Source organism: Muscardinus avellanarius, assembly GCF_963383645.1.
Source record: "Muscardinus avellanarius genome assembly, chromosome: 10".
Taxonomy (NCBI): Eukaryota; Metazoa; Chordata; class Mammalia; order Rodentia; family Gliridae; genus Muscardinus; species Muscardinus avellanarius.
This window is the reverse complement of record NC_137796.1, coordinates 61,537,227-61,562,228: the sequence shown is the minus strand read 5'-3', so window position 1 is coordinate 61,562,228 and position 25,002 is coordinate 61,537,227. Positions and strand designations below refer to the sequence as shown.

General features: G+C 46.9%; 2 protein-coding genes across 4 annotated transcripts in view; one reads left to right on the top strand and one right to left on the bottom strand.

Moving 5' to 3' along the window:
- BCL2L12 (BCL2 like 12) overlaps window positions 1-7,952 on the bottom strand; it is a gene marked incomplete at its 5' end in the record, with an annotated part of 13,089 nt that extends 5,137 nt beyond the window's left edge. The window contains 4 exons of one of the 3 annotated variants that reach the window (XM_080704183.1): window positions 2,247-2,338; window positions 2,425-2,511; window positions 5,989-6,131; window positions 7,838-7,952. In XM_080704183.1, coding sequence (XP_080560309.1) covers window positions 2,247-2,338; window positions 2,425-2,511; window positions 5,989-6,131; window positions 7,838-7,944 — 429 coding nt within the window. Of the gene's footprint in view, window positions 1-2,246; window positions 2,339-2,424; window positions 2,542-5,988; window positions 6,132-7,837 lie in introns of all 3 variants that reach the window. The other 2 variants (XM_080704181.1, XM_080704182.1) reach the window with 2 other exon arrangements.
- Window positions 7,953-9,727: 1,775 nt separating this feature from the next.
- Window positions 9,728-23,951, top strand: IRF3 (interferon regulatory factor 3; the record flags this gene model as incomplete). The annotated part of the gene is made up of 7 exons (XM_080702474.1): window positions 9,728-9,892; window positions 15,110-15,278; window positions 15,364-15,434; window positions 15,597-15,735; window positions 15,838-16,218; window positions 22,985-23,100; window positions 23,766-23,951. The coding sequence occupies 7 exons, from the start codon at window positions 9,728-9,730 to the stop codon at window positions 23,949-23,951; spliced, it is 1,227 nt and encodes a 408-aa protein (XP_080558600.1).
- Window positions 23,952-25,002: the final 1,051 nt, after the last annotated feature.

Sequence of the window (25,002 nt, the reverse complement as noted above, 5' to 3'; positions counted from 1 at the left end):
CCAGATTCCAGGAACAGTTATGGGCCACACCCCTCCAGCAGTCTATATTCCATACATCTCTAGCCATTCCTCTCTGCCAATCAGATTTTTTTTTTTTTTTTTTTTTGGTACTGGGAATTGAACGCAGGGACATTCTTCTTCTGGGCTCTACCCTTACCCTTATTATTTTTTTTTGGTGGGTTTGGGGATGGAACCCAGGGACATTCTACCTCCAAGCTACACACCCTGCCCTATTTTTTATTCTTTATTTTGAAACAAGGTCTCACTGAGTTACGGAGGACCTTGCTAAGTAGCTGAGGCTGTCTGCAAACCGCAATCCTCCTGTCTCAGCTTCCCACATGCTTGAGATTACAAGTATATGCCACTACGCCCGGCTTAGTCTTATTGTATTTATTTATTTATTTATTTATTTATTTATTTATTTATTTTTTGTGATGCTGGGGCTTTCTACCTCCGGGCTACACTCCCAAACCTATTTTATATTTTATTTGGAAACAGGGTCTCACTGAGTTACTGAGAGCCTCACTTAGTAGTTGAGGCTGGCTTCGAACCTGCACGGTCCTCCTGTCTCAGCCTCCCAAGTGCAGGGATTACAAGCGTGTGCCACCATGCCCGGCTCTTATTTTTATTTTTTTAAATATTTTTTGCGGGTCTGGGGGTGGAACCCAGGGCCATTCGACCTCCAAGCTACACCCCCCTGCTCTATTTTTTATTCTTTATTTTGAAACCGGGTCTCACTGAGTTGCAGAGGGCCTCACTAGGTAGCTGAGGCTGTCTGCAAACCGCAATCCTCTGGTCTCAGCCTCCCAAATGCTGTGATTACAAGCGTGTGCCACCACGCCCGACTTTTTAGCCTTATTTTTTTATTCTTTATTTTGAAATAGGGCCTCACTAAGTTGCGGAGCACTGTACTAAGCAGCTGAAGCTGGCAGGGAACCTGTGATCCTTCTGTCTCAGCTTCCTAATTATTGGGATTACAAGCATGCACCATCAACACCCGGCTGAAACCAGATATTAATTAATTTATTTATTATTTGGTTGTTTGTTTATTATCTAGTGGGGGGCACTGGAGATTTAACCTAGAAGCATTCTACCTCTGAACTACATCCCCTGCCATAGTTTATTTTTATTTACAAACAGGGTTTCACTAGGCTGATAAGAATCTCACTACTTGTCAAGGCTGTTCAAACCTGTGATCCTCCTGTCTCAGCCTCCCACGTACTGGCATTACAAGTGTATGCCCAGCTCAAATATATATATATATATATTTTTAATATGGAATGCTTCATGGATTTATATATATCATTCTTGCACAGGGGCCAAGCTAATCTTCTCTGTATCGTTCCTACTTTAGTATATGTGCTGCCAAAGTGAGCACCAAATATTTGTTTGTTTGTTTGTTTGTTTATTTTTGTGCTGGGGTTTGATGTTCTACCTCAGAGCTATACCCTCAGCCCTATTATTTATTTATTTATTTAGTTTGAAACAAGATCTCACTAAGCTGTGATGGGTATCACTAAATTACTTTTTTTCTTTTTTTTTTTGCGGGTCTGGGGATGGAACTCAGGGGCATTCAATCTCCGAGCACACTCACTGCCCTATTTTTTATTCTTTATTTTGAAACTGAGTCTCACTGAGTTGCAGAGGGCCTCGCTAAGTAGCTGAGGCTGTCTGCAACCCACGAGCCTCAGGTCTCAGCCTCCCGAATGCTGGGATTACAAGCGTACGCCACCACGCCCAGCGGTTCACTAAATTACTGAGTCTGGCAATTAACCTGTGATTCTCCTGTCTTAGCCTCCCAAATATTGGGATTACAAGTGTGTGCCACTATACCTAGCCGGCATCCAGAATTTATTTATTTATTCATTCACTTATTTATTTTTGTAGTGCTGGGGATGGAACCCAGGGACATTCTACCTTTAAGCTACACACTCAGCCCTACTTTATTTTTTTATTTGGAAACAGGGTCTTGCTAAGTTGCTGAGAGCTCAAGCTGGCTTTGAATATTTGATCCTCCTGTCTTGGCCTCCCAATTACTGCTATTACAATTGTGTGCCATCCAGCTTGGCAATCAGAATTTAGAGAAACACACACACCCTTATTTCTTTACTTCCCTAACCTGACTGTCCAAATAGAAAGAAAGAAAGAAAGAAAGAAAGAAAGAAAGAAAGAAAGAAGAAAGAAAGAAAGAAAGAAAGCAGAAAATCCAGCTTCTGCTCCTAAGGCATGGGACAGAGGCTTGTTACTTTCTGGTTGATGACTTCTGCTTCCTCCTCCAGCAAGGTCACCAGCCTTCGCAACAGGGCTTCCTTCTCCGTGGGTGGGGGACCCTGTAACTCTGTGGGCAGAAGAGATTTCAACTGGAGGCAAAACCCAGGCCACTCTCATCTGCTTATCCATCTTCAGGGTTTCTCTGCACCTCACCTGGGCTAGGGGGAGATCTCAATTGCTCTTGAACCAGCTGTTCGAGCCGCTGGGCCACCAGGGCATAAAAGTCTGGAGTAGCTGGGCCTGGAATAAAAAGAATCAATGACTTTTGGTCTCCAGAACATAAGAAACTTAGGAATTCTTTCTTTTCAAACCATAGCAATAGCTGGGGGGTTGGGTGTTGCATGCTTGTAATCCCAGTACTTGGGAGGCTGAGAGAGGAGGGTCACAAGTTCGTGGCCGGCCTCAGCTACTTAGTGAGGTCCTCTGCAACTTAGTGAGACCCTGTTTCAAAAATAAAGAATAAAAAAAAAAAATAGGGGCTGGGAGTGTAGCTGAGAGGTAGAATGCCCCTGGGTTCCATCCCCAGTTCAAAAAAAAAAAAATCCATAACAATGATTTCAATTTTATAATGGGGTAAACTGAGACCCAATGAGAAAACTTAGTAAAAGATGCCCAAATCCTTGTGCCTTTAACTGTATTGTGACCCCAAACTGAATTTACAATGTTAGAATTGAAGTGGATTTTGATTATTATTCCATCCAAGGAAGATAAATACATGGCATTCTTGTTATTACTACCCTATCCCTTGCTTTTTTTTTTTTTTTTTTTTTTCCAGAATTGGAGATCAAATCCAGGGCCATTCTACCTCCAAGCTGTACCACCAGTTGTACTATTTTTTTTTTCTTCTTTTTGGTACTAGGGATTAAAACTGAGGCATTCTACATCTGAATTATACACCCACTCCTATTTTATTCTTTACTTTGAAACAGGGCCTCACTAAGTTGCAGAAGGCCTCACTAAGTAGCTGAGGCTGGCTGTGAACCCAGATTCTTCTGTCTCAGCCTCCCAGGTACTGAGATTACAAGTGTGTGCCACCACACCTATGTTCTTTATTTTTATTGATTAATTAACCTAAGCCAGATGTGGTGCACGCTTGTAATCCCAGCATATTGGAGGCTGAGACAGGAGGATCTGAGTTCACGGACAGCCTCAGCTACTTAGTGAGGCCCTTTGCAACTCAGTGAGACCCTGTTTCAAAATAAAGAATAAAGCCGGGCATGGTGGTGCATGCTTGTAACCCCAGCATTCGGGAGTCTGAGACCGGAGGATCGCGGTTCGCAGACAGCCTCAGGTACTTAGGCCCTACGCAACTTAGTGAAACCCTGTTTCAAACATAAAGAATAAAAAAATAGGGCAGAGGGTGTAGCTCAGAGGTCAAATGCCCCTGGGTTCCATCCCCAGACTTGGACTGGGGGTATAGCTAGTTATTTCCTGTAGCTAGGAAATCTGTTGATCACTCTATTTTTTTTTTTTTTTTTATTTTATTGCTTTGACTGTGATACTGGAGAATGAACCCAAGGGCATTCTACGTCCGAGCTCTACTCCTACCCCTTTATATTTTATTTATTTATAGGAAGTTAATTATTATTATTATTTGCAGTATTAGGGATGGAAACCAGGGGCATTCTACCTCTGATCTACACCCAGAGCCAGATCTTTTATTCTTAATTTTGAATCAGGGTCTCACTGAGTTGCAAAGGGCCTAAGTAGCTGAGGCTGGCCACGAACCGCGATCTTCCTTTCTCAGCCTCCCAAATGCTGGGATTACCGTCGTGTGCCACTATGCCTGGCTCCTATTCTTTATTGTGAAACAGGGTGTCACTAAATTGTGGAGGGCCTCACTAAGTAGCTGAGGCTGGCCATGAACCCATAGTTGCTCCTCCTGCCTCAATCTCCCAAGTACTGGGATTACAAGTGTGTGCCACTACACCCGGCTTCCCTCACCTGTTTCATAGATCACCAAATGATCACAACACTCCTCTCCACAGTGGACGATTCCTTTTCACACTAGAACTCCCAGCAGCTACTACTACTCTATCCAGGCTCAGGTTCATCTATGAGAGGAAATCTGTTGATCGCTCTAGGCTTTTTTTCATTTTTATTGTTTTGACTGTGGTACTGGAGAATGAATCCATCCAATGGCATTCTACCTCCGAGCTCTAACCCTAACCCTTTTTATTTTATTTATTTATTTATTTTTTGGTATTGTATTTCGGTACTGGGTGAGACAGGAGGGTCATGGTTCGGACAGCCTCAGTTACTTAGTGAGGCCCTTTGCAACTCAGTGAGACCCTGTTTCAAAATAAAGAATAAAAAATTGGACAGGGGTTGTAACTCAGAGGTCAAATGCCTCTGGGTTCCAGCCCCAGACCTGCAAAAAAAAAAAAAAAAAAAAAAAGAATAAAAAATAGAGCTGGGGGGTGTAGCTCAGAGGTAGAATGCCCCTGGCTTTCATCCCGAGTACCAGAGGGGAAAAAAAAAAAAAGAAAGAAAAAGAAAACCAGGTCTCCTGGCTATATGCCTATCATTTTTTTTTTTTTTTTTTTCAGTACTGGGGATGGAACTCAGGGGCATTCTATCTCCGAGCTATACCCCCAGCCCTATTTAAAATTTTTTTTTTTTTTTTTTTTTTTTGTGGTACTGGGGTTCCTGGAAACCCTTCTACCTCAGGGCTACACTCCCAAACCTATTTTATACTTTTTTATTTTTGGAAACAGAGTCTCGTAAGCTAGCACGGCTGGCTTCGAACTTACGCGATCCTCCTGTCTCAGCCTCCCAAGCGCCGGGATTACAAGCGTGCGCCACCATGCCCAGCTTAAAATTATTATTCTTTATTTTGAAACAGGGTATCACTGAGTTGCAAAGGGCCTCACTAAGTAGTAGCTGAGGCTGTCCAAAAACCATGATCCGAGCCAGGTGTGGTGGCGCACGCCCAGCATTCAGGAGGCTGAGACTGGAGGATCACAGTTTGCGGATAGCCTCAGCTACTTAGTGAGGCCCAGTTTCAAAATAAAGAATAAAAAATAGGGCAGGGGGTGTAGCTCGGAGGTCGAATGCCCTTGGGTTCCAGACCCCAGACCCGCAAAAAAAAAAAAAAAAAACCAAAAAAAACAACCATGTCCTCCTGTCTTAGCTTCCTAAATTCTGGGATTACAAGTGTGTGCCACCATCCCCGGCTTCTAGCCTCTTTATTGAAGGTATTTGTCCTACAAAAAGAGCTTGCTGAGGGGAGAGGGGAAAGCATGCATGGAAGGAGAGAGGTAATAACTAGCTAAAAAGGGACCAAATGTCTACAGAATTGACAGACAAAAATGCAGCTGGGCCGGAGAAGGAACAGACAGGATGCTAAGTCAGGCTTATTGCTGAACACTCCACACAGCTACCACTTAGCTCAGGGTTTTGTTTTGTTTTTTGTTTTTACTGGGAATTGAACCCAGAGGCATTCTACTTGTGAACTAAACCCCTAGCCCTATTTTATTTTTATTTGGGAAACAGGTTTCACTAGGTTGAGAATCTCAATACTTGCTGAAGCTGCCCTTGAACTGCGATCCTCCTGTCTCAGTTTCTCAAGTACTGGATTACAACTGTGTGTCGCCACACCTGGCTAGCTCAGTGTTCTTAAACGTACCCTGTCTATACTTTAAGAAGTACAGACAGGATATACTTCTACGCTCTTGGGATTGCTTGTTTCACAGGTAACGTGGGGGAATCTCTTACCAGGCTCTGAACCATAGCAGGGGCGGAGGGGCAGGGAGCAAGGCCGAGGGGATTCAGGAGGACCGGCTCCTCGTCCCAGTGGACAGGGAAGACATCTTCGAAGTCGGCTCAGAAAGTCTGTTGGCTCCTCTCGGGCAGGGGTCCTGGGGAGAGAATTCAGAGAGTAGCTGCACATGGTGGTACATGCTTGCAATCCCAGCATTTGGGAGGCTGAGACAGGAGGATTGCTGTTTTCAGACCGCCTCAGCTAAGTAGTGAGGCCCTTTGCAACTCAGTGAGACCCTGTTTCAAAATAAGAATAAAATAATATGGCTGAGGGTAGAGCTTGGAAGTAAAATGCCCCTGGGTTACATCCCCAGTACCACACATACGCACATAAAAAAAAAAAATTCAGAGAGTGACCCTGGGGAGGCCCTATAAACAGTCTCTTTCTCCTCCCATGGATGACCTCTCCTTGCAACCCTAGAGACAAGGAACTGAGCCAGATATGAGGAGAAAAGTGTAGATCAAGTATGAGAGTTAAAGAGGTCAACTTGGAGGAGGGTAGCTCCGTGTTTTGTTTTTTATTTGTTATTATTAATTATTGTTATTTTGGTACTGGAGGTTGAACCCAGTGATATTCTACCTCTAAGCCGTATCTCCAGCCATACATATATATATGTGTGTGTGTGTGTGTGTATGTATACACACACACATATATGTATATACATATATACACACACACACATATATATGTGTGTATATATATATATATATACACTTTATATATGTATATATATAATTCTGGTACTGGCGATTGAACTCAGGGTCATTCTATCTCCAAGGTATACCCCCATCTCTTTTTAAATTTGTTTTGTTTTGTTTTGAAACAGGTCTCAATAGGTTGCTGAAAGTCTTGTTATGTTGCTGAGGTTGTTCTCAAACCTGTAATCCTGTCTTAGTCTTCTAAGCATTACTATTACAGGCATGCACCACCAAGCCTGGGCCTTTTTTGTGCATGTGTGGTACTGGGGGTGAAGGGTGGAACCCAGAAGCTTTCTACCTCCAGGCTATATTCCCAGCCCTTTTTTTTTTTTTTTTTTTTTTTTGGTATTTTATTTGGAAACAGGGTCTCACTAAGTTGCTGAGCGCCTTACTAAGTAGCTGAGGCTGGCTTCGAACCTGTGCGGTCCTCCTGTCTCAGCCTCCCAAGCGCAGGGATTACAAGCGTGCGCCACAACGCCTAAGGCCTGGGTCTTTGTTTCCCCTTATTTTACGGCCTGGGTCTTTATTTCCCCTTATGTTACTGGGGATTGAGCCTAGGGGCATTCTACCCCCCCCCCATTTTTTATTCCTTTTTTGTTTGGTTTTTTTGGCGGAACGAGGGATAAAATCCAGGGGCATTCTACCTCAGAGCTACACACCTGTCCTATTTTTTATTCTTATTTTGAAACCGGGTCTCACTGAGTTACAGAGGGCCTCACTAAATAGCTGAGGCTGTCCTAGAACCACGATCCCTCCGGTCTCAGCTTCCCAAATGCTGGGATTACAAGTGTGCGCCACCATGCCTGGCTCCTGTTTTTTATACATTTTGAAACAGGGTCTCACTAAATTGCGGATGGCCTCACTAAGTTGTTGAGGCTGGCCATGAACCTGTAATCCTCCTGTCTCAGCCTCCCAAATACTGGGATTACAAGCGTGCACCACCACACCCAGCTATTGTTTTTCTTTTTTAAACAAAGTCTCACTAAGTTTTGGAAAGCTGAGGGGCTTTCCAAATTACTGAAGCTGGCCTCAAACTTTCAATCCTCCTGTAACAACCTACGAAATAAATACTGGGATTACAGGACTGTGCCACGGTGCCTCTTACCTGGGTGGAGTAACCAAGGGGGACCCAGCAGCTTCACCCTGCCTAAGGAAGGCAGCTAGGACTCTCAGTGTGTCTTCCCGGAGGCCCAGGTCTTCGGAGCCTGCCATGGAAGCACCTGTGAGAGAAGATAAGAAAATGGACTCAAGTTCAGCAGAAAGTGGAGGCTTGGGGCCCAAACTCCTAGTCTCTGAATGAAAACGAGGGGGCAGAACTCGTGATTCCCCAAAGGAGGGTAGTGCTTAAGACCTGGACTCTTGCAGTCATGGGGCTCAGACTCTTAAATTCCCAGAGGAAGAAGAGGGATGAAAACTGATTGCTTTATCCTTGGAAAGGAAGGGGCTGGGAGCCTGGATTCTTGAATCTCAGGGATTGAGACTGCTGGGGGCTTAGACTTCTGGATCCTAAAGAGAAAAGGTGTTTGGAGCTCTGACTTTCAGATTGTTGAGGAGACAGATGTAAAGCTGGAAGCCCTCAGAGGGTCGGGAACTACCAATCCCAGCAGGCTTCGCGGCAAACATTCACCTCAGTCCGTGCTTGCTCACCGCACAGCCTGCTGGGAGGGGTAGTCCCACCTATCTGACTCAAGATGGAATTTTGGGGATCCTGGCGCTTGGATGTCCCAACCGGGACTGGGGTGCCCACTTCTGGAATCTGGCCCCCTCCTCTTCCTTCCGCACCCCTAGACCTAGTCAACACCCTCCTCACCTCGTCCGGGACCCTTCCGCCGCCGCCGTCCCCGCCCCCGTCTCCACTCAGGTTGCACAAACTTTTATTAGTTCAACTTTCCCGCGCATGCGCATCGGGCCGATTGAGATAACCGCCCCAACGTAGAAGGGGCGGGGCGGTAAGTGCTACCACTTTGCATACGACGTTCCCAGAATGCCTGTGGTGTCCGGAAGACCGAAAAAGGGCTTAAGGGGGACAGTCCGTGAAATCCAAAGGACCACCCCTTTGGCTTTCGATCTCATACCAAAAGGATGATAAAAGTTGTTTTTATTTCCAGAAATCGATAAGAAAGCAAGCTCCGGCGCTCGGACGCTTAGCTGACAGGAAAGGGGTGCTCAGCTTTGAATTTAAGAGCCACCCCGGAGTCCGCAGTGAACGCTGCGCCCGGAGCGCGTCTACCCTCCCCTGGTGTGTAACGCGGAAGAGCTGGGGAGAGGATTGGCGGTGTCCGGTTGTAGGAACGAGAGGAGGGTTGGGGCTGCACTGGTAGTTGGAAAAGAAGGCTGTGTACTCTGCGGAGAGTGAAAAAGAGGGAGCTACAATGTCTGGCGCTCGAGGTCGGCTATGGGAACACCAGAACAGGCAGGGATGGAGGAGGCGTCTACTCCGGGGTTGACTTAGGAAGGAAAAGGATGAGTTGTGCAAATGCAGGGCACACCACGATGGGAAGGAGGGGCGTGTCCTGGAGGAGGGATGCAGTTTGGGGGAATCGTAGTCTACGCCGACGGTAGGCAGGGTTACTCTCCGGGGTAATTGCGGAAGGGGGTGTACAGTCGGGAAAGTACAGGAGCAGCGTCTGCACTCAGATAACTGCGGAAGGATTGCTCCATTCTGCCTGTGGGGAACCTGCTTTGGATGGTGTGGGTGAGGGAGGGGGTTACAACAAAAAAGAGAGGGGTCTACACTGGCGGAACTGAAGGGGGAGAGCGGCTGCACCGAAGTCTGGAGAAAGAAAGGTCTACACTGGAAATGGGAAGGAGTCCTCAGTGAATTCGGGAGGGTGAGAGGGTGGGAAGAGGTGTCCTGTTCATATCCCAGGAAAGCGTGGGTGAACAGCCTGCACCGTGGCGGCTGAAAAGGGAGGTCTGGGTGCGGGACCCCGGGCCACGTGGGCCCGGGAGGCCGCCCGCGCCCAGGAACTGCCCTGTGCGCGCAGGCCGGACCATGGGAACGCAAAAGCCGCGAATCTTGCCGTGGCTGGTGTCTCAGCTGGACCTGGGGCAGCTGGAAGGCGTGGCCTGGCTGGACGAGAGCCGCACCCGCTTCCGCATCCCTTGGAAGCACGGCCTGAGGCAGGATGCCCAGGTAGAAGACTTCGGCATCTTCCAGGTGCGTGGCGGGAGGGCTGGGTGAGGGCTGCGGTAAATGTGGCCGGAAGGACTCCAAGGGGCGGGGCCAGGAAGGCGGCAAAAGCTCACGCAGGTGGGTGGAGTTGGGACGGGAAGGGCGGGATCACTGCGCTGGCAGTGGGAAGCAGGCAAGGTTCTACGAGTAGGGCTGGGAAGGAGGATCAAAGCTGTAAGGAAGTACATAACACCCAGAAGGTTGAGAGCTTTTCGGGGAACCGGGGCTCTCACTAATAAAGTTATGTGTGAGGCTGAGACAGGACGATCGCGGTTCGCGGACAGCCTAAGCTTCTTAGTGAGGCCCTTTAAAACGCAGTGAGACCCTGTTTCAAAATAAAGTATAAAATGTATATATAGGGCTAACCCGGCTTGGTGGCGCACGCTTGTAATCCCAGAGTTTGGGAGGCTGAGAAAGGAGGATTGCACAGGTTCGAAGCCAGTCTCAGCTACTTAGTGAGGCTCTCAGCAACTTAGACCCTGTTTCCAAATAAAGTATTAAATAGGTCTGGGAATATAACCTGTTGGTAGAAAAGCCCCCGGGTTCCACTCCCAATACCACACACACACACACACACACACACACACACACACACACACACACACACAATAAATAGGGCTGGGAATATAGCTTGGAAATAGAATGCCCCTGGGTTCCATCCCCGGCACTGGAAAAAAAAAAAAAAAAAAGTTATGTGTATAGTACTGAGGTTGAACCCAGGGCCATTTTACCTCTGAGCTATATTCCCAGCCCTTTATTTGTTTGTTTATTTATTTATTTATTTTTATTTAAATACTGTTTTATCTGCCATGGGGTGGTGGCACAGGCTTGGAATCCCAGTCCTTGAGGGGACAAGACAGGAGGTCTGCAGGTTCGAGGACACCCTTAACATGTAGTTAGACTCTTATTAACCTAGCAAGACACTGTTTCAAAAATAAAAATAAGCGCCAGGCGTGGTGGCGCACGCTTGTAATCCCCGCGCTTGGGAGGCAGAGACAGGAGGATCACACTGGTTCGGAGCCAGCCTCGCTGGCTTAAGAGACCCTTTTTCCAAATTTAAAAATATAAAATAGGGCCGGGCGTGGTAGTGCACGCTTGTAATCAATCCCTGCGCTTGGGAGGCTGAGACAGAAGGATCATGCAAGTTCAAAGCCAGCCTCAGCTACTTAGTGAGGCTCTCAGCAACTTAGTGAGACCCTGTTTCCAAATAAAATAGAAAATTGGTCTGGGAGTATAGCCCGGAGGTAGAAAGCCTCTGGGTCACCCCCAGTACACCCCCCCCCCAAAAAAAAAAATATATATATATATGAAATAGGTCTGGGAGTGTAGCCCAGCAGTAGAAGGGCTTCCAGGAACCCCAGTACCACAAAATAAATAAATAATATAAATAAATAAATATAAGCTGGGTGTGGTGGCGCACACTTGTAATCCCAGCGGTTGGGAGGCTGAGACAGGAGGATTGCACAGGTTCGAAGCCAGCCTCAGCTACTTAGTGAGGCTCTCAGCAACTTAGTGAGACCCTATTTCCAAATAAAATATAAAATAGGTCTGGGAGTGTAGCCTGGAGGTAGAAAGCCCCCTGGGTTCCACCCCCAGTACCACACACACACACACAAGAGTAATAGATAGATAAATAAATAAATAAATATATATATATTAAAAGGAATGGAGGGAGCTGGGCACAGTGATGAACACTTGTGATCCCAGTACTTGGGAGGCTCATATGTTCAAGGACAGCCTCAGCAAGTAGTGAGACTCTCATCAATCTAAGAAGACTTTTTTTTTTTTTAATTAAAAAAGAGCTGGGAGCCAGGCGTGGTGGCGCACACTTATAATCCCAGCATTTGGGAGGTTGAGACTGGATTTTGGTTCCTGGTTAGCTTCAGCTACTTAGTGAGGCCCTCTGTAATTTACTGACACCCTGTTTCAAAATAAAGAATAAGAGCTGGGGGTGGTGGTGCATGCTTGTAATCCCAGCATTCTGGAGGCTGAGATCAGAGGATTGCAGTTCGCGGACAGTCTCAGCTACTTGGTGAGGCCCTCTGCAACTCAGTGAATCCTGGTTTCAAAATAAAGAATAAGAAATAGGGCAGGGGTTGTAGCTCGGAGGTCGAATGACCCTGGGTCCCATCACCAGACAAACAAAAAGAAAGAGAAAGAAAGAAAGAGAGAGGGAGAGAAAGAAAGAGAGAGAGAGAAAGAAGGAGGGAGGATTCGGGCATGGTGGCACATGCTTGTAATCCTAGTACTTGGGAGGCTGAGACAAGAGGATCATTCAGGTTTGAAGCCAGCCTCAGCTACTTAGTGAAGCTCTCAGCAACTTTGTCAAACACTTTCTAAATAAAATATAAAATAGATCTGGGAGTGTAGCCCAGAGGTAAAAAAGCCCCTGGGTTCCATCCCCAGTACCACAAAAAATAAAATAAAATAAAAATAGGGCAAGGGATGTAGCTCGGTCAAATGCCCCTGGGTTCCATCCCAGAAAAAAACAAAACAAAAAAAGCAGCTGGGAGCCAGGAGTGGTGCCGCACACTTGTAATCCTAGTACTTGGGAAGCTGAGACAAGAGGATTGCAGGTTCAAAGTCAGCCTCAGCGACTTGGTGAGGTTCTTAGCAATTTATCAAGAACCTGTTTTCAAATAAAAAGTAAAACTCGAGCTGGGCGTGGTCGCACATGCTTGTAATCCCAGCATTTGGAAGGCTGAGGCAGGAAGATCGTAATTCATAGACAGCCTCAACTACTTAGTGAGGCCCTTTGCAACTCAGTGAGACCCTGTTCAAAATAAAGAATAAAAAATAGGGCTGGGGCCGGGTGTGGTGGCGCACACTTGTAATCCCCGTGCTTGGAAGGCGGAGACAGGAGGATCGCGCAGGTTCGAAGCCAGCCTTACTGGTTTAAGAGACCCTGTTTCCAAATAAAAAAATATAAAATAGGTCTGGGAGTGTAGCACGGAGGTAGAAGGGTTTCCAGGAACCCCAGTACCACATACACACACACACACACACACACACACACACACACACACACACACACACAATAGGGCTGGGGGTGTAGCTCAGAAGTAGAATGCCCCTGGGTTCCATCCCCAGTACCACACACACACACTCAAAAAAAAAGGAAAACTGGGCTGGAGATGTAACCTAGAAGTAGAAGTCCCTTGGGTTTGATCTCCATTACTAAAAGAAAGGGGAGGCTGGGGATGTAGCTCAATGGTAGAGCAACCCTGGTTTAAATCACCAGTACCACACATACACACAAAATGTGAGGGGTGCCTAGGTGAATGACACATGGGTGAAATCCTAGTGACTCTGGAGGTAGGGCAAGAGGATCACATTTTGAGGCCAGCAACACAGGAAGATCCTGTCTCAAAAAGAGCTGGGAGCTAGCAGTATGGTTCGGTGGCAGAGCCCTTGCTTGGCATGTATGAAGCCCTAGGTTCAATCCCCAGCACTGAAAAAAAAAAAAAAAGTTAAGGTATGCCATAGTGAAATACACTATTCTGTATAACCAGTTTAGACCTATAAAATAAAAGAACGTCCTTGAGGCAGTGGTGATCATTGAGAGAGCTGGCTTAGAAAGCAAAGTTGGTTTTTTTTGGGTTTGGTTTGGTATCCAGAACTGGAGATTGAATCCAGGGGCATTCTACCTCTGAGCTACACCTCCAGCCCTATTTCTTTTCTTCTTCTTCTTTTTTTGGTGGTACTGGGGGTAGAACCCAGCAGTTTTCTAACTCCAGGCTACACTCCCAGACCTATTTGGAAACAGGGTCTCACTAAGTTGCTGAGAGCCTCATTAAGTGGCTGAGGCTGGCTTTGAACCTGTGCAATCCTCCTGTCTCAGCCTCCCAAGGGCTGGGATTACAAGCGTGCACCACCATGCCTGGTTTGTTCCTTATTAATATATTTATTTATATATTTTTTTTAATTTTTTGCGGTACTGGGGATGGAACCCAGAGGCATTCTACCTCCGAGCTGTACCCCCAGCCGTATTTTTTTATTCTTTAATTTGAAACAGGGTCTCACTGAGTTGCAGAGGGTCTCACTAAGTAGCTGAGGCTGGCCAAACACTGATCCTGCTGTCTCAGCCTCCCAAATGCTGAGATTATAAGAGTGTGCCACTACATCCGGATTTTGTTCCTTATTTTGAAACAGGGTCTCACTAAATTGCAGAGGGCCTCACTAAGTAGCTGAGGGTGGTGGTGAACCTGCGCTCCTCCTGTCTCAGCCTTCTAAATACAAATGTGCACCACCATGCAGGGCTTCTGAAAGCAAAGATTTTTGAAAGTTGAAATCTGGAGGCAGAGCTAGTCGTGGTAGTGCACACTTGTAATTCCAGTACTTGGGAGGCTGAGACAGGAGGATCTGGGTTTGCAGCCAGCCTCAGCTATTTAAATTAGGTCCTCCATAACTTAGTGAGACCCTGTTTTAAAAATAAAGAATAAAGCCAGGCATGGTGGCGCACACTTGTAATCCCCACGCTTGGGAGGCTGAGACAGGAGGATCACACGGGTTCGAAGCCAGCCTCAGCTTCTTAGGCTCTCAGCAACTTAGTGAGACCCTGTTTCCAAATAAAATATAAAAAAGGTTTGGGAGTATAGCCTGGAGGTAGAAAGCCTCTGGGTTCCACCCCCGGTACCACCAAAAATAAAAATAAATAAAATAAATAAAAATAAAGAATAGCCGGGTGTGATGGCACATGCTTGTAATCCCAGCATTTGAAAGGCTGAGACTGGAGGATCGTGGTTTGCAGACAGCCTCAGCTACTTAGGCCCTTTGCAACTCAGTGAGACCCGGTTTCAAAGTAAAGAATAAAAAGTAGGACTGGGGACATAGCTTGGAGATAGAATGCCCATGAGTTCCAGCCCTAGTACTGCAAAAAAAAAAAAAAAAAAAAAAGAGAGAGAGAGAGAAAAGAAAAGAAAGAATAGAAAGTAGGGCTGGGGGTGTAGCTTGGAGTTCTGTAGAATGCCCCTGGGTTCAATCCCCAGGACCACCAAAAAAAAAAAAAAAGAGAGAGAGAGAGGAAGAAAGAAAGAAAGAGAGAAATCTGAAGGCAGGAGTTGGATGTGAGGATTAGGGAGGAACTTGGATGGACCCTACTGAGTCAGAACTTCTTGTGGGGGGAAGGTTACAGACTCAAAGAGGCAGGGTTGGAGGATGACTAAGTCATCCTCTGCTATACTGTTACCACTGGTGTCCCAGGCCTGGGCCGAGGCCAGCGGTGCCTACACTCCAGGATTAGATCAACCTGACCTCCCGACCTGGAAGAGGAATTTCAGGTCCGCCCTGAACCGGAAAGAAGAGTTGCGTTTAGCTGAAGATCGGAGCAAAGACCCGCATGACCCTCATAAGATCTATGAATTTGTGACAGGTGTGCCAAAGTGGGGCTTCACATGGAGGGCTGGGATCTGGAGGCGCTCTAGTACCGCTACTTTGTTCATTCCATTTCTCCACAGGGACTGGGGACTTTTCCCAGCTGGATACCTCTCCAGACACTATTGGTGAAGACAGTACCCTTGACACCCAGGTGAAAATGCACCTGCGCCTCCTGCCTCCTCAGGACCTGTTTAGGCCTTACCTTCTTCCTCTCGACCCTCACCCCTACTAGGTTTCCCATTCCCTCCCCTTCAGTCTGTGCCTGCCTGACCCAGAAAAGGCTGTTGAAATGTCCAGCTCCTTTTTCCTCCAGGAAGATGTCCTAGAGTTACTGAATGACATGGCCTTGGCCCCACTCCCAGATGAGGGGCCTTTGGCCTTGGCTATGGCCCCTGAAAATTGTTCCCAGCCTCCTGAAAACCCACTGAAGCAGCTGTTGGTACCAGAGGAACGTGAGTACCAGTGGTGGGGTGAGAGGGGCTGTGGGAGGCAGTGGGCCCTCACGCTGCCCCTCTCCATCTCTCCCTCTTTATGCCACCACTGCTACTGCCCAGAGTGGGAGTTTGAGGTGACTGCCTTCTACCGGGGCCGCCAAGTCTTCCAGCAGACCATCTTCTGCCCAGGGGGCCTGCGGCTGGTAGGCTCAGAAGCAGGAGACAAGACACTCCCTGGGAAGCCAGTAATACTGCCAGATCCTGGGGTGTCACTGACAGACAGGGGAGTGATAAACTACGTGCGGCGTGTGCTAAGCTGCCTGGGCGAGGGACTGGCTCTGTGGCGGGTGGGCCAGCGGCTCTGGGCCCGGCGGCGGGGGCACTGCCATACCTACTGGGCTGTGGGCGAGGAGCTGCTCCCTGACAGTGGGCATGGACATGTTGGCGAGATCCCCAAGGACATGGACGGAGGCGTGTTTGACCTGGGGCCCTTCGTGGCAGGTGAGTGGACAGTAGTTGAGCATGGTGGTGGAAGGCTCTGGTGTCTGGCAGTTTGAGATTGGTTTTAGACCTGTGTGCACTGGGGCAAAGGACAGGCCTTCTCTGTCAAGGCCAAGGACTTTACCTGTCAGAGCTGGAAAGGCGCAGGGCCCACTGTACAGAAAGTGCTCGGAACAGACTGCCTTGTCACCATCATTATTCTTTTTTTCTTTCTTTCTTTCTTTTTTTTTTTTTTGGGGGGGGCGATTCTGGGGATGGAACCCAGGGGCATTTGACCTCCAAGCTATACCCCCTGCCCTATTTTTTATTCTATATTTTGAAACAGGGTCTCACTAAGTAGCTGAGGCTGTCCACAAACTGCAATCCTCTGGTCTCAACCTCCCAAATGCTGGACTTACAAGCGTGCGCCACCACGCCCAGTTTATCATTATTCTTATAATGGATACACAAGTTAGTGACAGGGCTGGGGGATAGCTCAGTTATGGACAGTTTGTAAAGCCCAAGGTTTAGTCTCCAGCAACCCCAAGAAAACTAAACAAACAGGAGTGCTTTGCTGTCCAATAGAACACTCTGAGGTGATAGAAACGAACTCTCTTTGTGCTGCCTATTATGATATTCACAACCCACACCTTTTTTTTTTTTTTTTTTCGTGGTACTGGGGTTCCTGGAAACCCTTCTACCTCCCGGCTATACTCCCAGACCCATATATATATATGTGTGTGTGTGTGTGTGTGTGTGTACATATATGTATGTATGTATGTATATATATATATATATATATATATATATATATATATATATATATATATATATTTGCGGGTCTGGGGATAGAACCCAGGGGCATCACCACGCCTGGCTTCCCATTTTTATATTTTTATTTGGAAACAGGGTCTCTTAAGTCAGAGAGGCTGGCTGGCTTCAAACCTGTGCGATCCTCCTGTCTCTGCCTCCTAAGCACGGGGATTACAAGCGTGCCCAGCTTGACTTTTTTTTTTTTTAAAGTACTGGTGATTGAGCCCAGGGGCATTCTACCTGTCTTACTGGGGATGGAACTCATGGTCATTCGACTTCCTAACCACACCCACAGCCCTATTTTTTATTCTTTATTTTGAAACAGGGTCTCACTGAGTTGCAGAGGGCCTCACTTAGTAGCTGAAGCTGGTCAGAACCCAGATCCTCCTGTCTCAACCTCCCAAATGCCAAGATTATAAGCTTGCACCACTACGCCAGGGTTATGCCTTTTTTTTTTTTTGCGGGTCTGGGGAATGGAACCCAGGGGCATTCAACCTCTGAGTTATAGCCCCTGCCCTATTTTTTATTCTTTATTTTGAAACCGGGTCTCACTGAGCTGCAGAGGGCCCCACTAAGTAGCTGAGGCTGTCCTCCAACTGGGATCCTCTGGTCTTGGGCTCTCGATTTCTGGGATTACAAATGTGCGCCACCATGCCTGGCTGCCTGGCTTCTTTTTTATTCATTTTGAAACAGTATCTCACTAAGTTGTAGAGGGCCTAAGTTGCTGAGACTGGCTAGGAACCTATGATCCTCCTGTCTTAGCCTCCCAAGTACTGTGATTACAAAGCTGCTGCCACCACCCCTGGTTTTACATATGAAATGTAACTGAATTGCTTTTTTTTTTTTTCTTATACTGGGTACTGAGGAAGGAACCCAGATGCATTCTACCTCTGAGGTATACCCCCAGCCCTATTTCTTAGTCTTTATTTATTTATTTATTTACTTACTTATTTTTGATGGTACTGGGGATGGAACCCAGGGGCCGTCTACCTCCAGGCTACACTCCCAGACTTGTTTTATATCTTATTTGGAAACAGGCTCTTGCTAAGTTGCTGAGAGCCTCACTAAGTAGCTGGGGCTGGCTTTGAACCTGTCTCAGCCTCCCAAGCACTGGGATTTTGAGCATGTGCCACCACAACCTGCCTTAGTCTTTATTTTGAAACAGGATCTCACTGAGTTGCAAAGGGCCTCACTAAGTAGTAGCTGAGGCTGTCCAGGAACTGGAATCCTCCTGTCTCAGCTTCCCAAATGCTGAGTGAGTCACCACACCAAGGTTTTTTTTTTTTTGCTGGTCTAAGGATGGAACCCAGGGACATTTGACCTCGAAGATACACCCTCTGCCCTATTTTTTTTTTATTCTTTTTAATTTGAAACAGTGTCTCAGTAAGTTGCAGAAGTCAGTCCTTTGTCTCAGCTTCCTGAATGCTGGGATCACAAGCCTGAGCCACCAGGACTGGCTCCAGCTTTGTTTGATTTCTTTTAATAGTTACAATTTAAATTTAGTCACAAATGGCAACTGGCTACATATTGGACAGCACTGCTCTAGGGGGTTAAAGAGTAGTAAACAGCCATCTTCTGCACTGAGTATCCTTGGAAGAATGGACTCCCCTCCTCTGGGCTGGGTCCCCTGCTGAATGCTGGAGTTTGAGGTGGGAAGGAAAGAGGAAGAAGGAACATTACTTAGTTTTTTTAATTTTTATTTATTTATTTATTTTATTTTATTATTATTATTATTTTTTTTTTTTTGGTGGTTCTGGGGTTCCTGGAAACCCTTCTGCCTCCGGGCTACACTCCCAGACCTATTTTATATTTTTATTTGGAAACAGAGTCTCTTAAGCCAGCGCAGCTGGCTTTGAACCTGCGCGATCCTCCTGTCTCCGCCTCCCAAGCGCGGGGATTACAAGTGTGCACCACCACACCCAACTTTATTTTTATTTATTTATTTATTTATTTATTTGGTACTGGGGGTAGAACCAAGGGGCTTTTCTACCTCTGGACTATATTGCCAGACCTATTTTATTTTTTATTATTTGTGATACTGGGGGTGGAACCCGGGGGCTTTTCTATACTCCCAGACCTATTTTATACTTTATTTGGAAACAGGGTCTCATTAAGTTGCTGAGAGCCCAGGTAGCCAAGGCTGGCTTTAAACCTGTGAGATCCTCCTGTCTCAGCCTCCCAAGCACTTACAAGCATGTGCCACCACACCTGGCTCTATTTTTTGTTGTTGTTGGAAACAGGGTCTCACTAAGTTGCTGAGAGCCTCACTAAGTAGCTGAGGCTGGCTTCAAACCTGTGCAATCCTTCTGTCTCAGCCTCCCAAGTGCTGGGATTACAAGCGTGCAACACCAGGCCCGGCTGTTCCTTTGTTTTTTGCAGTACTGGAGATGGAACCCAGGGGTATTCTACCTCTGAGGTATGTCCCAAGTCCTATTTTTTATTTTTTATTTTGGAACAGGGTCTCACTGAGTTGCAAAGGGCCTCACTAAGTAGTAGCTGAAGCTGTCTGCAAACCGCGATCCTCCTGTCTCAGCCTAATACTGGAATTACAAACGTGCACCACCACGCCCAGCTTTATTTATGTATTTATTTATTTTTATGGTACTGGGGCTGGAACCCAGGGGCATTCTAACTCCAAGCTACACCCCCAGCCCGATATTTTATTTATTATTATTATTTTTTTTTTTGTGAGTCTGGGGATGGAACTCAGGGTATTCAAGCTCCAAGCTACACTCCTGTCCTAATTTTTATTCTTTATTTTGGGTCTAAGTTGTGGAGGGCCTCACTAAGTAGCTGAGGCTGTCCACGAACCATAATCCTGTGGTCTTATTCTCCTGAATGCTGGGATTACAAGCGTGCGCCACCACACCTGGTCTTTTTATTTTTATTTATTTATATATATTTTTGGTGGTACTGGGGATGGAATCCAGGGGTCTGCTACCTCTGGGGTACACTCCCAGACCTATTTTATATTTTATTTGGAAACAGGGTCTCTTAAGACAGCTGAGGCTGGCTTCGAACCCGCACGATCATCCCGTCTCAGCCTCCCAAGCAGGGGGGATTACAAGTGCACACCACCATGCTGGCACTTTTTATTCTTTATTTTATTTTATTTTATTTTGCAGTACTGGGGATAGAACCCAGGAGCATTCTACCTCTGAGGTACATCCCCAGCCCTATTTTTTATTCTTTATTTTGGAACAGGGTCTTACTGAGTTGCAAAGGGCCTAAGTAGCTGAGGCTGTCCTCGAACCTAGATCCACCTGTCTAAGCCTCCCAAATGCTGGGATTATAAGCATGTGCCACCACGTCCGGCCTGGAGGAACATTTAAGTTTGCTTCAGAATTGCAGGGATTTAAGATGAGCATGGTGGCATACTGGTAATCATAGTGCTTAAGAGGCTGAGACAGGAGGGTCACAGGTTCAAGCACAGCCTCTGCAGGTAGTGAGACTCTCATAGACCTAAACCTTTTTTTTTTCCCTGTACCAGGGATTGAACCCAGGAAGATTCTACCTCTGAACTACAACCCCAGCCCTATTTTTATTCTTTATTTTGAAACAGGTTCTCATTAAGTTGCAGAGGACCTCAGGAAGTAGCTGACAAACCAAACCTTCCATCCTCCTGTCTCAGCCTCCCCACTACTGAGATTACAAACATGCTCCACCATGCCTGGCTTTAGACCGTCTTAAAAAATAATAATAATAATAATAGGGCTGGGGGTGTATCTTGGAGGTAAAATGCCTCTGGGTTCAATTCTTATTGCCACACACACATAAACACACAAACGCAAGAGTGCCAGGGTACGGTGCACATGTTTGTAATCCCAGTACTTGGGAAGCTGAGATAGGAGAGCAGGTTTGTGGCCAGCCTGAGCTACATAGAGAGATAACCTGCAACTTAGTGTGACCCTGTTTAAAAATAAGGAAAATATAGGGTTGGGGGTGTAGCTAGGAGTTAGAATGCCCCTGGGTTCAATCCCAGTACCACAAAAAAAAAAAAAAAAAAAAAGAAAAGAAAAGAAAAGAAAGAAAGAAAATAAGGAAGAAAATTGGAAGTGATGGCATAAGCCTGTAATCCCAGTACTTTGGAGAGTGAGACAGGAAGATCACAGGCTCAAGTCCAGCCTCAGCAATTTAGCAAGACCATATTTCAAAATCAAAAAACGAATTGTTTTTAAAAAGGGCTGGGAAGCCGGGCGTGGTGGTGCACACTTGTAATCCCAGCGCTTGGGAGGCTGAGACAGGAGGATTGCACAGGTTCGAAGCCAGCCTCAGCTACTGAGAGAGGCTCTCAGCAACTTAGTGAGACCCTGTTTCCAAATAAAATATAAAATAGGTCTGGGAGCATAGCCCAGAGGTAGAAAGCCTTTGGGTTCCACCCCCAATACCACCAAAAAAAAAGGGGGGGGGCTGAGAAGAGTCAGGTCTGGTGGTACATGATTGTAACCCCCATGCTTGGGAGGCTGAGAGGGGGGATAGCACAGGTTCAAAGCCAGCCTCAGCTACTTAGTGAGGCTCTCAGCAACTACTTAGTGAGACCATGTTTCCAAATAAAATATTAAATATGTCTGAGAGTATAGCCCAGAGGTAGAAAGCCCCTGGGTTCCAACCCCAGTACCACCAAGAAAAAAAAAAAGGGGCTGAGAATTCAGGGCATGGTTTTGCAGGTTTATAATCTCAGCATTCAGGAAACAGAGTGGAGGATTGCAGTTTTTGGACAGCCTCAGCTGCTTAGCGAAGCCATTGGCAACTTGGTGAGACCCTGTTCCGACAATAGAGAGACTAAAAAAGAATAGGGCTGAGGGTGTAGCTTGGAGGTACAATGCCCCTGGGTTTCCTCCCCAGTGGGGGGGGAAAAAAAAAGGGGGCTGGGAACTGACTGGATGTGGTGGCGATGTCACATGCTTATAATCCCAGCATTCAGGAGGCAGAGACCACAGTAGGGAGAGCAGAGGATCACAGTTCACAGACAACGTCAGCTGCTTAGCAAGGCCCTTTGCAACTCAGTGAGACCCTGTCTCACAAAAATAAAAAAGACTTAAAAATAGGTCTAAGGGTGTAGCTCAGAATTACAATGTCCCTGTGTTCCATCGCCAGTACTGGGGGAAAAAATAAAAGATCCCAGGCATGGTGGCACACGCTTTTAATCCCATTTCTTGGTAGCTAAGATAGAGAACTGCAGCTTTGAGGATAGCTTCAGTACCTGGCAAGACCCTCAACAACCTATTGAGACCCCGTTTCCAAACAAAAAATGATAAGGGCTAGCGCAGAAGTAGAATGCCTCTGGGCTCAATACTCAGCACCATACACACACAAAGCCTGTAGTAGCCAGGCATAGTGGCATATACTTTTAATCCCATTTCTTGGGAGGCTGAGATAGGAGGGTCACAGGTTCGAAGCCAGCCTTAGCAATATAGTGAGGCTCTCAGTAACTGAGAACTTATTCCCAAATTAAAAGATAAGAAGCTGGGCGTGGTGGCACACGCTTGTAATCCCAGCATTCGGGAGGCTGAAACAGGAGGATCGTGGTTCACGGACAGCCTCAGCTACTTAGGCCCTCCGCAATTTAGTGAGACCCTGTTTCAAAATAAAGAATAAAAATAGGAATAGGGCAGGGGATGTGGCTTGGAGGTCAAATGCCCCTGGGTTCCATCCCCAGACCCGCAAAAAAAAAAAAAAGGGGGGGTGTGTGGTGTAGTTCAGAGATAGAGCGGGGTTGTAACTCAGAGGTAGAATTCCCCTGGGTTTAACTCCTAGCACCACAAAGGCAAAATACAAAGAGGGCTGGAGGTATAGATTACAGGAGAATGCCCCTGGGTTCCATCCCCATTACAAAAAGAATTGCAGAGACTTCCCAGACCAGCAGTTCTCCATTGTGGTGGCAGAGGGCCTTGGTCAGGGAAGTCCTGGGTTATTTGGGTTGAGGGTGGGTAGGGGGATCTTTCTTTTCCTGACTAGGCTCCTGGGCCCCCAGATCTGATTACCTTCATGGAAGGAAGCAGACGCTCACCACGCTACACACTCTGGTTCTGCATGGGGGAGTCATGGCCCCAGGACCAGCCCTGGGTCAAGAGGCTTGTGATGGTCAAGGTGCTTGCTAGTCCTGGGTTCCTGGGGCTGGGAAGAGTGATCTTAGGGGGTGGTTGCTCCCAGGAACTGCAACTCCCAGAAGCCCCTCTGAGAAACTGCAACTCCCAAAGGCCTCTGGGATCACTATTTTCTCATTCCCAGGAGGATCTGGTGTCCTTGGCATGGCCTCATGGCCTAGAGCCTGTTTTGAACTCTCTAGGTCCTGTGGAAGCTGATAGACCACAAATCCCAGCAGCCTTTGTTTTGTTTTGTTTGTGGTACTGGGGATGGAACCCAGGGGCCCCAGCCCTATTTGTATTCTTACTTTGAAACATGGTCTCACTGAGTTGCAGAAGGCCTAAGTAGGAGCTGAGGCTGGTCACAAACTGCCATCCTTCTGTCTCAGCCTCCTAAATGCTGGGATTATAAGTGTGGGCTACCATGCCTGGCTCCTAGCAGCCTTTGTAAGGAACTACAGCTCCCAGGAGTCCTGACCACAAACTTCAGTCCTAAGGACCCTGACCTCCAATGTTTGTGATTATCAGAGAAACTAGTTCCCAGCAGATCTGGGGCTACTGGTTCATCCTGGGTTTTGCCTAGGGCTGATGGGAGTTGTGGTCCTTCCCTCTTCCCCCATAGCAGTGGTTGGCATTTTTCCTGATATCTTTCTCCCCTGCCTCCCACAGGTGGTTCCCACATGCCTCAGGGCCCTGTTAAACATGGCCCGGTTAGGGGGCGCCTCCTCACTGGAGAATACTGTAGACCTGCACATTTCCAACAGCCACCCCCTCTCCCTCACCTCTGACCAGTACAAGGCCTACCTACAGGACCTGGTTGAGGATATGGATTTCCAGATCCCTGAGGAGGCCTAAGCCCTGTTTCTTCACTTCAATAACAATAAACACTTTCTGCTATGGTCACCAGTTGTGTGTGTGGTGTTGGGTGTCCCCAGGCCAGTCCTGACTCCCAACCAGTTATTTCTATTGAGGTCTCAGTTTACCTGTATGGCAGCTACTATAACTCAGGTGCTCAATGTGTGAGGGCACCATACAGGAGTCAGCTAACACTCATTACCTCTTCACCTCTTCCCAGACACAAAGGCATCCCTACTTTATAGACCCAAGACATTGAGGCTTGGAGAGGGAAGCCACAAAGTAAGAAATAGATGTGTCAGAATCCAGGGTTGACTCCAGGGTTTCACTGTGCAGGGAGTCTGAATCCAAAGCCCTTGCCTTGTCTATAAAGTTTAGACAAAGCTGGGCGTGGTGGTGGTGGCCCATGCTTGTAATCCAGCATTCTGGAGGCAGAAACTGGAGGATCACAGTTCTGACAGCCTCAGCTACCTAGTGAGGCTCTTTGCAACTCAGTGAGATACTGTTTCAAAATAAAGAATAAAGCTGGGCATGGTGGCACATGCTAGTAATCCCAAGCATTTGGGAGGCCTAGACAGGATTGTGGTTTGCGGACAGTCTCAGCTACTTAGGCCCTTTGCAACTCACTGAGACCCTGTTTCAAAATAAATATTAAAAAACAGGGCTGGGTGTAGCTTGAAGGTAGAATGCCCTAGTACCGCCATATGCACAAAAAAAAGTTTTGACAAGCCAGGCCTGGTGGCATACACCTATAAACCCAGAATTTGGGATGCTGAGATAGGATGATTATATGTTTAAGACCAGCCGTAGGCCAGGCATGGTAATGTGTACTTGTAATCCCAGTACTTGAGAGGCTGAGATAGGAGGATCACAGGCTCATGGCCAGCCTCAGCTACTTAGTGAAGCCCTCTGCAATTTAGTGAGACCCTGTTTCAAAAAATAAAGAAGAGCCGGGTATGGTGGTACACGCTTGTAATCCCAGCATTTGAGAGGCTAAGACAGGAGGATCAGTTCACAGACAAGCCTCAGCTACTTAGTGAGGCCCCGTGTA